Here is a 16209-nt window from a genome sequence, read left to right on the forward strand (position 1 = left end):
ACACAGACAGCCCCCTCGGGGGACCCACCTCAAGATATCCACAGGCCCTAGCTGACCAACGGGCTACTTACAACCAGGCACAGTCACCAAAAAAGGGAGAACTCCATAGTCATCATACCTCCTCACCTTCCCGCTTTAACTACAGCCCCCACCCCCAGCCTCCTGGCACACAGCCTCTCCTCTGTGGTCCTGTCCACTGCTCTCTTGCACTGTATTCAGTAAACTTCTATCTCCTTTGTTACCCTTTCACCGCCTGGACCACCAGCTTCCACCCATCCCCACCCCACACTCGGGGAGCCCCCAGCCCATCAAGAGAGACACCACATTTAGACAGATACCACACAATTGTAGGGGTTTTTTTTAATCTTAATAATAAAAAGTATTTTCTAGTCTCAAAAATACTTACAATGAGATTTAACAGTGATTTCTGAAAAGTCTCAAGCTTAATCCCTTTCTATGTTTACATGGCTACTGACTAATTATTTCCTCTCGATGACAGCAAATCTTTCTCAAGTATGCAGCTTATTTTGTCCAAAATAAGCTGCTGCTCTGCTCTCTTTCAGTTGCTTATCTGTTATCTTTTTCTGACCCAAAGCTGACAGGCAGCTGGAAGGGTAATATGAGAAAGCTTCTTTGAGGAGGGAGATGCCTGCCTCACCTTCCCTCCTCAGGAAGTCTGGAAAAACAAGTCAAGAAATGAAATGTTTTGCAATTACATGAAATATGGCCACAATCTTCATTTTCATATAATGACCTAGAAATAGGATTGTACCATTTGTACAAACTTTAGAGTCAAGTACTACTTAAGTCTAAAAGGCTCTATTATAAAATTGATTTCTGGGGCTCCTGGGTGGTTCAATCGGTTGAGCATCAGCCTTCAGCTCAGGTCATGATTCTGGGGTCCTGGGATCGAGCCCCTCGTGGGGCTCCCTGCTCTGCCTGGCGTCTGCTTCTTCCTCTCCCTCTGCCCCTCCCCGCTGCTCGTGTTCTAGCTCTCGCTCTTTCTCTCTTTAAAAAAAAAAAAAAAAAAAAATCCTACTTCCCATTTCATAAAACGTATGGCCCCTAGCAAGAACAAAAGCGAGGGCCGTACCTGATAATCTGACGGCATAACAGGCCCGCCGGAGTTTGCGCCCGAAGGCCCCAGGCGGGGCTTCTTGTTGGGAGGCACCTGGTTGAGGCCCGCGTCCTGACTGTGCTGCAGGCCGGCCCCCGCGGCCCCGGCCCCGGCGCCCGCCCCGCCCGCAGTCCCGTTGGTCTGGGTGCTGTTCTGCTGCGGCGGGGGCGCCTGCGGGGGGGCCGCCGCCTGCTGCGGGGGCGCTGTGGGCTGCTGATGTTGGTTCTGCTGCTGCTGCTGATTCTTGGAAGAAAAACCAAAAGGCAAACTCGGTATGAAACTACATTAACAGGACAGTGCTTTTTCTTTTCCTTTGTAACAGGACATTACTTCCATTACTGGATATGCACACGTGACTGCGACCGAGCTGGAGAGCGACGTAGGTGGGACATGGCAGTGACTACAGCCGGGGCATGCAGCATCCCCAGAGGTCCGAGTACTGAGTCCTGAACAGGTTTCATTCTCTGGGGTTCATTTAAGATTGCGCAGTCATCCTCCAGCCCAGTCGCAGACAGCCCGCTGGAGAGCACGCGGCACCCAGGAAGTCGTTCTGCACGCACGGACCCAGCGGTACTGGTCTCCCTCAGGAGTTTGGAGAAGTAGAGGGATACGGGGAGGGCCTGATATATCCAATTACAAGCAAAGAAGAGAAAGATGCTTTGAAAGCAGGCTGCTATAAAGTGATGGTGTTGACACCGAACAAACAAAATGCAACAATTAAGAATCCTGGAATGGGGCGCCTGGGTTGCTCAGTCGTTAAGCGACTGCCTTTGGCTCAGGTCATGATCCCGGAGTCCTGGGATCGAGCCCCACATCGGGCTCCCGGCTCAGCGGGGAGCCTGTTTCTCCCTCTGACCTTCTCCCCTCTTACGCTGTTTCTCTCTCTCTCAAATGAATAAATAAAATCTTAAAAAAAAAAAAAAAAAGAAAAAAGAAAAGAAAAGAATCCTGGAATAAAATGGGCTCTAAAAGAAATCAGAAGTTCATTTATCTGTAAACTTATTATATTTCAAATTGCAAAGTACATCTGCAGTCACGTCAATACATACTTAATTAAAGGCAGTTAAATACGTAGGAATCAGTACATTATACTTCCCTAAATTCTCTTTTTGCCTCCCTTACTCTCTGGAAGTGAAGTGTACCGTAGCTTATACCTTGTCACCTTTCTCTTCGGGTTCATCTTCATTAAGGAATTCCCGTTTGGGGTATGGAATCTGGCAGCCAGCAAACACACTACAAAATCATTTAAAAAAAAAAGAATATACATCATGACCTAAAATCTACAATATCATTGACCTTAAATGTTAACTTAAGATCCCACTTTTTTTCCTTAACATATTTTCCACTCTTCGTCTATAGCTAATATTTGCTGGATGCCTCCCAAGACAACTTAATTCAAGCAAATAAGAAAAGAATTTGTGGTATGTCTGGGTGGTGCAGTCAGTTAAGCATCCAACTCTTCATTTCGGCTTGGGTCATGATCTCAGGGACATGAGATTGAGCCCTGCATTGGGCTCCCACCACGCTAGGCGTGGAGCCTACTTAACATTCTCTCTCTCCCTCTGCCCCTCGCCCCCCTCTCTCCCTCTCAAAAAAAAAAAAAAAATTTGTTGTCTAAGTTTTATACTAATTGTATAAACTCATCTGGCTGACTGATCTAAAAGTCCCACCTGTTCTCAGCTTTAGTTTTTTTCTGTAATACTGAATAACGGTCATTCCTAAAATACTTGTTTCATTCACACCTCTCTATAGCTTTGCCTGTTTCACAATACAGGCCCTTTTTCTTGCGTACTTTTTCTCCAAGGTAGTATTAATGGAGAACTTCAGTAACACTGCAGTAAAGCGCTTCTCTTACTTTCAGCCACCATCCGACACCCTCAACCTGGAGCAAAGGACACAGAAAATGTAGGATACATACTCTAATGTCGGCAAGGGGTCCTCCTGAAAATAGGGATCCTGCAGAGCTTGCTCCGAGGTAATTCTCTTGGTTGGATCCATAGTAAGGAGTTTCTGAAGCTAGAGTAACACATGAGAAACCGATAGCACATGGAAAGATTGCTTATAAATCAATGTTTTGACTTTTGTACAAACGTCTAGCAGGATTACTATCAATGCCATTTTGTAGAGCTCACCGCGCTGTTAGTACACTACACACATTGATGTGAAATTGGCAGAAATCATTAGCGTTAAAGCCCTTCAAAAGTGTAACTTTTCTTCCCTGCTGATAAATCATTGGAAAAAATTAAGTCTAGAAGTCAAGGGTGACATCCCCAAAGAAAAATACTTCATTTTGCCTCAGCATCCACCAATTTCTTTTCTTTCTGAAGAGGAGGAAGAGCTAGGACAATCCCATGGTGAATGGGACAAGGTGGCCTGTGCCACAGATCCAACGTCCCCGCCTGGACGAGAGGCACCTACCAAGAGGAACACTTTGCTGTCAGGCTTGACCTTGTGTTTCTCCATGTACTTTATGAGGCTACTGTTGGCGTACCTGCAAGAGGACATGACAATCACACATCACTGGGAACACTCGCACATTTTTTTCCCCATAAAATGTTTATTACTGAAGTACAGTTTACACAATCTGTATTTTTTAATGGAAAGCTCCCAGATTGGTTTTCCTATAAGATACACGTTTATTAGACCATTGTTTTTTCTGCTTAATAAAAGAACACATAACCAAATACTGGCAAACGTGTGAAGAAGTAGGAATTGTTAAACACCCTGCGCAAGAGTTTCTATTGTTACAACGGCTTTGGAAAACAATTAGACATTAACCATTAGAGTTGAAAATGTGAACAACCTAAAATCTAGCAATGCCTTTCCTAGGTAGGTACTCTACGAGATTCCTTTGTGCATGTGTATCACAGGATACATGAACAAGAATGTTCTTAGCAGCATTTCTGTAGTAAAAAAAAAAAAAAAAAACTGTAAGCAACACAAATGTCTATCAATTAAAGAACGGCTACATTGTTATATATTCACAGAATGGAAAGTTACACAATAGTAAAAATGAATACAGAGGTTGAGTGGGGAATAAAAGCAAATAAAAGCAGAGTATAATTTATAAAAAGTTCAAAGATACATTAAACTGAAACAATAATCCACTGAGAGATACATACATCTGTAGCAAAACGAGAATAAAAAATGTGGAATGATAAATACAAATTCAGAACCATGTTGACCCATTGGGAGGGACATGAACAGGAAGGCAGGGTACACAGAGCACTTCAGTAATCTTAGTAATGTTCTATTTCTTACGTTGAAGGGTGAGTAGAGGAGTATTCGTTTTATTATTCTAAAAAGACTACGTATCGTGTTTCATATGTTCTTTCCTATATATGAAATATTTCACATTAAAAAGGCCAAAAAATAAGTAATATATGTTTATGGTAGAAAATTTAGAGAATACAGAAAAGTATAGAGAAGAAAACTGAAATCACTCAGAGTCCAGCCATTCAGTGATTAAAAAAAAGAAAAACAACAAAGCACCCAAACACTGTTGAGATTTTGCTAATTTTCCTTTGGCATTTTTGCTATGTATCTATGTATGATACAAACACAGAGGGGTTTTTGTTTTGTTTTTATAAAATTGGGATCATACTATACAAACTGTCCTACCTCTTTTCACTTAATAATAATAATGTTTCATAAACATTTTTCCTTGTCTAACACTACCTAAACGACTAATTTGCAGTGGTTGTATATTCCTACTGTTACTGATGTTGTTTGTTTCACAATAGTTAAGAAATATGGGTCCTTGTAGGTTAATCTGATCTGCACGGTAGGGAGACAATGCTGCACAGCAGGTGAGAATCAGGGACCCCTTCTAGACCCTGACTCCTGGCATTTACCAGCTGTGTGATCTTGGGTAGTTCGTTAACCCCTATGAAAGCCTTAGGTTCCTCCTCTGGAAACTGAGGATTATAATCACACCTATCTTATAGAGTTGTTGTGAGGACCGTATGAGAAAATGTAGGTCAGGGCTTAGCACCACGTCTGACACATAGTAAGGACGTAGTGAGCCATTTGTGGCTGCTCTGATTGCTTCCATAGGATAAATTCTTGGATTTATTAGGTCAAAGGATATGTACATTTCAAAGCCATTTTTATGTGCTCTAGAACCTTGCTACACAAAGCTGGCCCTCAGCTCAGCAGTATGGGCCCCCGAGAGCCTGCATTTTTAACAAGGTCTCCAGGTGATTTGTATGTACGTTAAAGTTTGAGAAACATTGTGCTCAGCAGTCGCATCCAAGGGAGAGTGCCCATTTTGTCGTACCCTTGCCAACCCTAGGTATGTTCATTTAAAAAATCTTTGCCATGTGTATTCATTTAAAATTGCCTCGGAGTGCCTGGCTGGCTCAGTCAGTAGAGCATGTGACTCTTGATCTCAGGGTTATTAAGTTCAAGCTGTACAGATGGGTACAGAGGTTGATTAAAAATAAAATCTTAAAAAAAAAATTTTTTTTTTTTTACATCTTTTCCCCCAATACCAGGAACATTTTTATTAGCAAGGTAGCCACTAAGTTTGTTAATGGGAAGAAATTTTAAAGTTTATATAGAAATGGAGTTTGTCCACATATATGTCTTTGGTCTTCATGTTAAATCAACTGATCTCTTGGGTTAACTCCAGATTCTAAGTTATTTATTTCTATCATAATATTGGACCATGCTTATTGGAACATTCAATTTTAAAGTCAACTTAGAGATTTCCTTTTAATTCTACTTTCACCTTGCCTTCTACTGAGCTAATAAGAGCTCTGGGAAGATTACAGAAACTTCTATTCACTATCCTTCCCAATTCACTAAAGAGTAATTTTTTTGGTCCTTTTCATCTGATACAATGAAAGCAAGTTATTCTACCTTTTATGTCATTTCACATCATGTTTTCTGAAATTTTTAAATTATATTTTACTTCAGTGACTTGTATGTACTCTATTAGATTTAGCTAATTTTTAATACAGTCCTTTCATCTTTTGTATCAGTAGCCTGCTTTCACAGGGGTAGAACCATTTGCATAAGACATATGGGCTCTTGGGGCGCCTGGGTGGCTCAGATGGTTAAGTGTCTGCCTTCAGCTCAGGTCATGATCCCAGGGTCCTGGGATCGAGCCCCACATCGGGCTCCTGGCTCAGCGAGGAGCCTGCTTCTCCCTCTCCCTCTGCCTCTCTCCCTGTTCATGCTTTCTCCCTCCCTCTCTCAGTATCTCTGTGTCTCATATGAATAAATAAAATCTTTAAAAAAAAAAAAAGACATATGGGCTCTTATCACTGAGCTTTTCCTATTACTTTTCCAACTGAATTTCATTTATCTTTTAAAACTTCTCTCCTTTTATTTCTGGTTACTGTAAACACTACCATTTTATGTGAAAATTTTCCTTTGGTCTTTAAACACTAAAATAAATGTTAAGTGCTTACATTAATTTTCTCTATCTTTTACACTATTAGCGTGTCTTCAACTACTTGTACCACTTTCATTAATACCATGTGACAAGTAACTAATGAGCATGTACTATGTACCAGGCCCTGGGGATACTTATAATGGTGTACAGAGTAGACATAACCCATACTATCTAGAGGGAAAGGCAGAGAAGCATTCAAAAGCAAACTGTAGTGCAAAGTCATCAGTGTGGAGAGAAGCAGCAAGGATGCTACGGGAGAACTGAGGGGGACGACCGAACTCAGACCTAGAAGGTCAAGGGAGACCTCCGCAGGCAAGTGATGCCTAAGCCAAGACCTAAAGGATAAGTAGAAAGGAAAAATGGGAGTTAATCTGAGGAGTTAAAATGAGTGGGAGGAAAGTACATCCTAGACTGAAGGAACAGCATATATAACAACCCAGAGGTCAAAAAAAGCTCTGGGTTTTTCAGACTCTTAAAGAAATTCATGATGTCCAGACTATAGAATACAAAGTGGACAGTGGCTTAGTGGATGAATTATGGTGATGTATAAGCCAAAGCTCTATAAGCCATCCTAAAGAATTGAGGGCAGTGGTGATTTAAGAGCAACTAGGAAACCAACATGATCCAATTTGCTCTTGGCAATGACTGCAGTACAGACAGTGAGTTGGAATAAAGACTGGAGGTAGCAATACCACTTGGAAGGCCACTGCAGGATCCTAAGTGAGAGACGGTGGTCTGGACTGTAACAGTGGCAGAGTAGATGGAGAGAAATACAAAGAACTGACTAGACTTACTAACTGGACCCCACAAGGTGAAATGGGAGAGAATGGGATAAGAGAAGGATCAGGGATATCTCAGGTCTTGGGCTTGAACAACTGGGTGAATCATGGAGTCATTTCCTAAGATAGGAAATACAGCGGGAGGACAGTGTGGGAGGATAGATGATGAGTTCAATTTTGGACATGTAACTTGAAGTATTTATGGAACATTCAAGTTGGGATTCCATAAGGCAATTAGACAAGTGGGTCTGAAACTTGGAAAAGAGATCCTACTCGGATGCATAAACTGGGAGTTACCGGCATAATCAATGGTAAATTGTCGCCATTAAAATCAGAGAAACTGCCCAGGGAAACCGTCCAGAGTGAGAAGAGAGCCCAAGACAGAACCTTGAGCAATATGAGTGTTATCTTTAGGAGACAGATAGAAGAAAAACACTCCACCAGGGACTGTGTACAAGAGGGGCCAAAAATGAGTGCCGTTTCCTACTTCTCTTTATCATGTCTGCTTTTGTTCCTACAAGCCATCCTGTCCTGAAATTTTCCAGTTAAGCTGCCCGAAAGAGAACCTCTTTCGCCTTTTTTCCTCTAGGCGTGTGCATTTATAACAAACTCCTCTCACGCTGTCACCCTTATTCTTTCATTTCTGCTCAATATACCACCAGTGTGTTTTACTCAGCTTCTGGGCCATGCATTCATCCTTCTGCTATCCTTCCTGGTTGCCTAACCCAGCATTTCGGTCACTAGTCATTATTCAGATAAAGATAAAATCACAGTTGTGACCTTGAACTCAGCCTTCATCATGCTAAAATAGGAGAGACGTTTAAACGCTATACTGACCCTTAAAATTCTTAAAAGTTTGTAAAATACTACAGCCTAAGCCTCATGTGTACGTTACCAACATCTGGGATATCGTCTTTAAATCATAAGCATAATTAATATATTAAAATCTAAATTTCTGGCTTAAATACTAATCTATATCTGGTTTTTAAAAGGATTAATTTAAATATTCCCATTGAAGTTACTATTTATATTTAACATGAAATTACTTACGTTGTTCTTCTAAAGTCTTTCTGAAGTGTGGGGTATTCTGGCATCTTTCTAATATCTTCCCAATCTTTATCTTACAAAAAAATATTGAATATTGTTATAGAAAATAAGGTCACTTATATTAAAAAATCTACTTATGTTAGCTTAAAAATATACATAAAAATACTCAAAATATGCTTTTGAAAAGGAATTATTTTGAAATATGACTCCAATACTATTCTGGAAAGAAAAATAAATTACCTGCAGGAAACCCCATGACACTAAATATCCGATCTAGTTGATCATGATGAAAGGGATTGCTTGTTTTTATATCTTCCTGACGACAGTGAAAAATAGGTTCTGAAGTCAACAATTCAGCAAATATGCAACCTATTGCCCATATATCTATGAAGGAAGAAAAACAAGTTTTTATACACATTTATTATAGTTCTTGGGTTATAATTCCTGAGTATAATCACAACCTACATATAAAAATACTTTTCAGTGATGGAATATACAAAGTCTGACAACTATATTAAGAAAACATAAATATATGACATGAAATAGCTGTATCATCACAGAACAGATTAAATGCCAAATAAAAAACATTTACTTATATATTTCCTAATGAAGATATACTTGGGAAACTCAATTTAGCAAGCAATGAATTTACATTTAGGCAAAAGCCTTTCTAACCACTATTAATAATGTAGTCACTGAAGCATTCAATTATAATCTAATGCAGGGTTAAATACTCATGACAGAATAAAACAATACCATCATCAGGTACAGGGATACATTCCTTTAAAGCAATCAAATGCATAATGATAGAGCATAATTTCTGATTTGTGAGTATAGACAGACAGTATAGACCATATAAAATGGTTTGGAAAAACTCAACTTTTGTATGCAAGGCTACCAACTTCCATTTTTTCAACAAACTGTAAAGTCTAAAAGCTGATCAATACAAGTACCTACAGGTACAGCATGACACCCATAGAGCTCGGTGTTATTTGAATATATTCACTTGGATTAAGCTGCTCCAATCCTCCAACACTCCAAGACAAAGTTAAAAGTTAAAAGTTTTATTAACTATTTTAAATCACCAGTTATAGATAATTCTATTTGGATTTTACATGTTGAAAAACTGTAATTTCGATTCTGACTATAATATTATATTCACGTTTTGCCAAATGTACAGGTGAATTAATTTTTGTAAGATATATATTCACACTTGCCCACTTAAATAAATGCTATTTAATAGTTTAAAAAAAATAATGCACGGGGGCGCCTGGGTGGCTCAGTCGTTAAGCATCTGCCTTCGGCTCAGGTCATGATCCCAGGGTCCTGGGACTGAGCCCTGAGTTGGGCTCCCTGCTCGGTGGGGAGCCTGCTTCTCCCTTTCCCACTCCCCCTGCTTGTGTTCCTGCTCTCACATCTGTCTGTCAAATAAATAAATAAAAATCTAAAAAAATAAATAAATAACACACAGACCACGGTATAGTATAGAAAAGCAGTGTTTAGTAGCCTACTAAATGTGGGAATCACATTCTGTAGACAAGCTAAATAAGAAAAAAGTCTAATTATATCCATTAGCTAGAATTAACGTTGGTATACTATTTCATAAAACAAACTGCCAAATGAAAAAAAAACATAAGAATAATGTCTTACATAGCTGACTCCATTCAGGAGTGGCTTCCTTTCACGTAATGTAGTCTTCTGGATAATGGAAACATATCCCTTCAATAATTGTTTTTTATTACACCATTACCTGCCATCTTAAGAGGCTATAAAATAAAACCTTTCTTAATGACTCAGAAGGGTCATCACAAACATCCATCATGAAAGAATAGAGTAACAATACTCTTCAGTGTCTACTTTTAAATTCTTTTCTCTCTCCCGCCTCATGTTGTTGTCACTCTTGCCTCTGACACAGTCCCATCTCTCTTCCTGCTGGCTGCTTCTACTATGCAGTCAACTGGGGCTGGTACTGCATGTTCCTGGTCATGCCAGTTCCTTGTTTGCCTTCCATTTAAAGGACAGAAGCCAGGATCTAGATTCCCCCTGAGAACGGCTAAGAGAAGGAACCTCAGTGTAGCAGGTAATGTTAAGTTCTAGGCTTTCTTGCTTCATATTAGCCTCTAATTTTAAATGGTCATCTGGCTCTTGTATCATCTACACCATTTCTCAGCTCTCATTCCTCTGTCAATGACTTGTTTCTCCCTCCCTCCCTCTAGACACACACACACACACACACACACACACACACACACGCACAAACGCTGTCACTCCCCTCCCCCTCTAAACGTTACTCCATAAAATTTCACCGATACCAAATCATCAAACTCTTCTTTTATATGCTCTGACTAGAAATAATACTCATTTCTGACATGAACCAGGTATGGAGGAGAGTAAGAACAAGTGAATGTGTACATATTATATTTATAATGTCTGCTATGAATATATCTGAAGCCTAAAAATAACTGATTTGGGGATTATTCTTTTTGTGTGTCTTTTTCCCTAATCTCTATCCAGAATGGATAATTGCAACTTGACTAAACTTGGAAATTAGTGATTATATTTTTATCTTTATCTGTAAGCTGCAAACTGGTTTAAATTCAATTTCAGTTGTCCTTGCCCTGAGGAAATAGGAAACATAGTTGATTTCCAATTCATACCCAATTATCTTTATTTCCCCCCAAAACATCTAGTTTTATTTCAATAGTAGAACAGTTAATCAGAAAATATTCACAGAACTGCGCTTCTCAAAGTGTGGGCTGTCAAAGTGTGTGGACCACATACACAGAATCATATAATGGCACATATCAAAAATGGGACTTACTACCATGGATTTGCTCTATAAGAATCTCTGAGAGTAGGACAGACTTTGGTAGGGAGTCATTTAGTTCAATGGAAGGTTTTGGCTGAATGTGCCTTTTCTTACTGGAAACCTCCCTTCTAGATAAAGACTGTATGGAGCTTGGTAGGAGCCCAGCACATGTGGATTTCTACTGTTACCATGTCCTCTACTCGCTGCCCTGTGCCCTGGGTTATCTCGTCATCAATTCTGCTCTGAGGCACCGCCTGTTACTTCCCAGCTGACAGACCCTTTCTCTGGTGCATTTTCAGTCTCTTCCTATCCCCTGGTGCCTTCTGAGATTGTCTAAGAGACTTTACTGTCCTCAACTGAGAGATCTAATAGAACAAGCAGACAATTCTAAAAGTTGCAAAGATACAGCTCCTCAGTAAAAATCACTCACTGGAATGTAAGTAGAGTCACACTCTGATTTTAACACCTCATTCTGAGAGCACTCCATTCCTTCCGTCCGCTTGTGTAGTTCCCCTGTCTGCAGCCTCCACACAGCTGCCATGGTCCGGCCCGATGCCAGTAGCCTGGCCTTGGCAGCCTCTGAATGCGGCCTTACTCTGGGCTCAGCTGCTAGCAGAAGGGTAGAGGGTCGGTCTCCCACTGCCCTACTGTCAAACACTCATAGGCTTTTTCACGAATTTAACAAAATCTTTCAGCAATACTTATAAAGTATTACAAGATCCCAGCACTGTCCTGGCATCTCAATCCTTGGACAAAGTATAAATATGTGCTAGGTGTCAGAGTTTTGCAGAAACCAGATCTCCGGGTGAACGAGGACATCACTATGGTTTAATCTTTGTTTCTCCTTTTACCCACAAATAGGTTAATTAGCGGTCTAATCTTTTCAAACATAGGAACTACCTTTGTAGTTCTTTGCATGCCATCAGGTTTTTTTAAATAAATTTAACAGAGAAAGTCTTGTGCTCATCTATTTTTAATAATTTTATACTTGTAGTGCCTTTATTCAATGGAACTTAACCAAAGCAGCTAAAGGTAGTAAAAAAAAAAAAAAATGCTATTAGTCTAATACCAGTAAATGGAAAATTCAACAAAAGGAAAATTTCAAGAAATACACCTGGCAGATTTCGGTACCTTAGAGAACTAGCTCATCACAGTGACAGGGCTATCTACCCTTCTCTATCCTCTCTTTTTATCTCAGTTAAAGAAATCTCATGGTTTGAAGAGAGCTCTCTCTTCCTGACTGCCCCAATTCACAGCTGGGCCCTCCGCGGACACTGGAGTGATCAGGTAGCAAAGTCTCTGCTGTCTCCGTTCGGGAGCAGACTTGAAATCCTGCAGGGCGTGTGTTTGTAACAGGTTTTCTTACTCCATTGTTTTTTCACTTAGTGAAATGGCCAGATGCTGGGCACAGCTAATCCACCCAGACTCTATTTCCTACTGTGATGGAGAAACCGCCACCCTGATCACGGCAATGGCAGGAGACAGAAAGTAGTCACATTATTTCGGGTTGAGGAAAGGACTGACTGACTGACTTTTCCCCAGATAGAAGGGGCTCTCTTCCACACCACGCTGTGCCTGCTTTCTGTTGTTCTTTTTGTGGGGAAAACAATTCTAAACCTCTCTCCAGGTCTTCTGATCGACGGTAGGTACGTGCAAAATAAAGTTTGCACATTATCATTTCCATAGCAACTCAACAGGGTCTGATAACTTGATTCCCTAAAAGAAAATGCTTTCTTCTTTTTAAAAAACCATATTCTCCTATAAAGTGAAAAATCCTAATCTACCAGAATATAATATCTAGGAATATAGAAGACAATAGGACTTTTACAAAGAGATATAAAAGTGGTTTTTACAAAGCAGCTTCATTATTATTATACCATTTGGTATTTATGATAATTCGATGCTATGACAGTAAATCATTTTAGACTAACTTACCAATGGCCTTTGTATAATGCCTTGCACCAAGCAGAAGTTCAGGAGCCCGATACCAAAAAGTCACAACTACTGGATCCAAATCTGCCAGTGGCTTTAGAGGAGAATTGAATAATCTGGCAAAACCCATGTCAGCTTAAAAAAAAAAAAAAAAGAAAAGAAACAAATTAATATATAGCTCAGTTTGGCATGCTACTAGAACCATGCAAGGTTGATGACAATAGCCACTAGCCTTATAAAGCAATCCTTTCCTCCCTTTTCAACCAGGGGTCTGCACCAGGCACCAGATTCCCTCTTCTGAGGTAGATATTATTACTGTGCCTATTTTACTGATTAAGAAACTGAGGCTTAAAGACATTCTGACTTGCCCAAGGTCATAGAGCTGGTAAACACAGGGTCATAATTAGAATCCAGGTCTGACTTCAGTCCCCTGGCTTTCAGAAACATTGCAATAATCTTAAATGTTTATAAAATTGAAATAGTCTAAAAGTTTCCATGATTAATTACGGCCTCTGTATGCCTATGCATCTAAAAACTGATGCATCTTAGTTTGGTGTGAGCTCAAGTTGGCTCGTGGACACATGAGAGCCAATTTGTACACATTTCTTCCCGATTCTGGGTTCAGTGATGTCATGTCAATGACTTGAAATTGGCTATGATTAGGGAATACCTGCATCATGATAAACAGCAAATACTACAAATTGGGGCTTTTTCACCCCAGAGAGTCACTGTTGTATAATTACCAGCACACCATAAACATGTTTCCAAAGACACGTAAGAGATTATTTGTTATAATTTGTTATAATTCACGATTTAACAAAGGTCTATACCAAAGCTAAGTGATTTAAATCTTAGAGGTGTACGCGAGTAGTAAAAAGAATAGTTATTACTATAAAAAGTTCCTGGAGACTACCTAATTTTCTTAAGATTTCATAAATAACAAATGCCTTTTATCTATCAAGCACTTTAGAGTTTACAGATGGTTTCCACATATATCATCTATCATTTCATCTAATCCTCATATGAATGCTGGTTTAGTAAGTATTTTGCTCCCCACCTCTGAGATGAAGAATCTAAAGCCCATGGCAGCTAAATGACTTGCCCAAGGTCATAAGGATAGGAAGTAAAAATGCCAGTATTCAAACAAACCATGTTATAATTTAGCAGCTATATTCTGAATCATTGATCTGACACATCCAATAGAGATACGCCCATGTCACAAAGATAAAATCGCGAGAATGAAAACCCTCTATAACTTGAAATATATGATATACACAGTATATTTTGAATGTATAAGGGATAATGTACATTATGTAATAGTAACTAAGGTTTCAACTCTAGAGAATTATTTAATCTAAAATTAACATGCTATGATATAATATACATTAAAATTTTAATTTACAGCGATTTTGTTTCTTTGGAGCTTGAATAATTTACAAGATTTTCTGAGAATGCTTTGGAGAACACAGCTAATAAAAAATAAAACTATCCAAGGAAGCCTGTGCCATGCTTACTCTTTCTTAACTAAATTTCCCTAGAGCAAACAAAAACATTCAAAATCATTCTACCAATACTACGCCTACTTCAAAGCACTGCTTTATGTATTTAATAGATGCTGATTGTTACTGATGGCAAAGTAATATGATGCAATGCTGTTTATCCACTGAAAAGCATGTTATTTTTAAGTAAAAGCTAAAGCCAGTATTTCTCCCCTTATTCTCTACCTTCCTAGTTTTATATAAGCCTCATCTATTCACTGTCAGATGACATTAAGTCGAAATCAAGTCCAAAGGAAACAACAAACATTCTTAAAAATAATTCCTGTCTATTGTTTGAATTTTAAAGGAGTTTCAAATCCTTCCTCAAATAATACTTCAGACGTAAGGTAACTAACAGTTGTTTTCCTAAAATTAGATATGAGTGAAATTGTTCGATTCAATGGACTGCAGTAATAAAATTCTGGTGGGAGTGCTAATTAGATAGTATCAAAGGACAGAGACAAGCAGGAAAAGGCAGTGTCTACCACCAAGGAACTTACACGAAGGTGAGGTGACAAAATACACGGAGTAGATAAAAACAAAAAAGGGTAAGGGCTGTAAGGCTAAAGGACAGATGCCAGTGGCTTCTACTAGACTTGACGTCCTTTGAGGGGAGGGCTTATGTCTCCTTCCTGGCTTTAACTGGAACAGTGTCTGGTAAACCTCTGTAGCACTGGACTAAATTGAACGTGGGACTTGAGCTGTAGTTCTGAAGGGTGAATCACTGTGAACAGTAAAGGGGACAAGCAAGCACTTCAGGGAAGGCCTGAAGTCTTTAGGCCGCTGGGGTGGGGGAGGAGGCTCAGGTGCAGCGAAAGTCACGTTGCATTTTCCATTTGCGCTTTTCTTTTCTCTCAAAAAAGGACTGTATTAAAGTGTTAAGCATAGGCATCTGAGCATTACTAATTTTTAAAAAGTGATGTGCTATTAAAACAAAATTCAGGGGCGCCTGGGTGGCTCAGTCGGTTAAGCGACTGCCTTCGGCTCAGGTCATGGTCCCAGGGTCCTGGGATCGAGCCCCACATCGGGCTCCCTGCTCGGCGGGAAGCCTGCTTCTGCCTCTCCCACTCCCCCTGCTTGTGTTCCCTCTCTTGCTGTGTCTCTCTCTGTCAAATAAATCAATACAATCTTTAAAAAAAAAAAAAGAAAGAAAGAAAGAACTGTAGAGGGAGGCCATGCCCCAAGCCAGTGCCTAGGAGATCTTGAAACAAAAGGCTAATAGGAGTAAAAGCCAATAATGAATAAAATGCAGAAGAAAGAGCAAAAGTGGTAAATAGAAAAATAGAATTCTGTGATGCCATATAAGGGAAAAGACAGCCCTGAAGTCAGACTGGTCAGAGGAAGGAATGACTAAGGCAATAAAGGAAAACGGTGACTAACTACGGGCCACTGGCTCTGCTGAGACAGAGGTCATAGGTGACTGACTTGGGAGAGCAGTTTCCATAGAGGGATGGAATTAGAGGACAGATTATAACAGATGAGGGTGGGTGGAACCCGTGGGTGAATACTGTGTGTTCTAGAAGTAGAGGAACAAGGGGGGAAAAAATGAACACATGGTAAAGAAAACACAATGGATATGAGAAGAT

At 39.8% G+C, this 16209-nt stretch overlaps 1 protein-coding gene across 4 annotated transcripts in view; it reads right to left on the reverse strand.

The window, feature by feature from the left end:
• CDK19 (cyclin dependent kinase 19) overlaps positions 1-16209 on the reverse strand; it is a 174593-nt gene that overhangs the window by 7684 nt on the left and 150700 nt on the right. For all 4 annotated transcript variants that reach the window (XM_081828808.1, XM_006735468.3, XM_031030363.2 and 1 more), the window contains 7 exons: positions 13089-13220; positions 8585-8728; positions 8348-8417; positions 3536-3608; positions 3036-3133; positions 2272-2350; positions 1094-1360 (listed from right to left, as the gene is read on the reverse strand). In XM_081828808.1, coding sequence (XP_081684934.1) covers positions 1094-1360; positions 2272-2350; positions 3036-3133; positions 3536-3608; positions 8348-8417; positions 8585-8728; positions 13089-13220 — 863 coding nt within the window. The remainder of the gene's footprint in view (positions 1-1093; positions 1361-2271; positions 2351-3035; positions 3134-3535; positions 3609-8347; positions 8418-8584; positions 8729-13088; positions 13221-16209) is intronic.

This window comes from Leptonychotes weddellii, chromosome 8 (assembly GCF_054177405.1).
Source record: "Leptonychotes weddellii isolate Sample4059 chromosome 8, ASM5417740v2, whole genome shotgun sequence".
Lineage (NCBI taxonomy): Eukaryota > Metazoa > Chordata > Mammalia > Carnivora > Phocidae > Leptonychotes > Leptonychotes weddellii.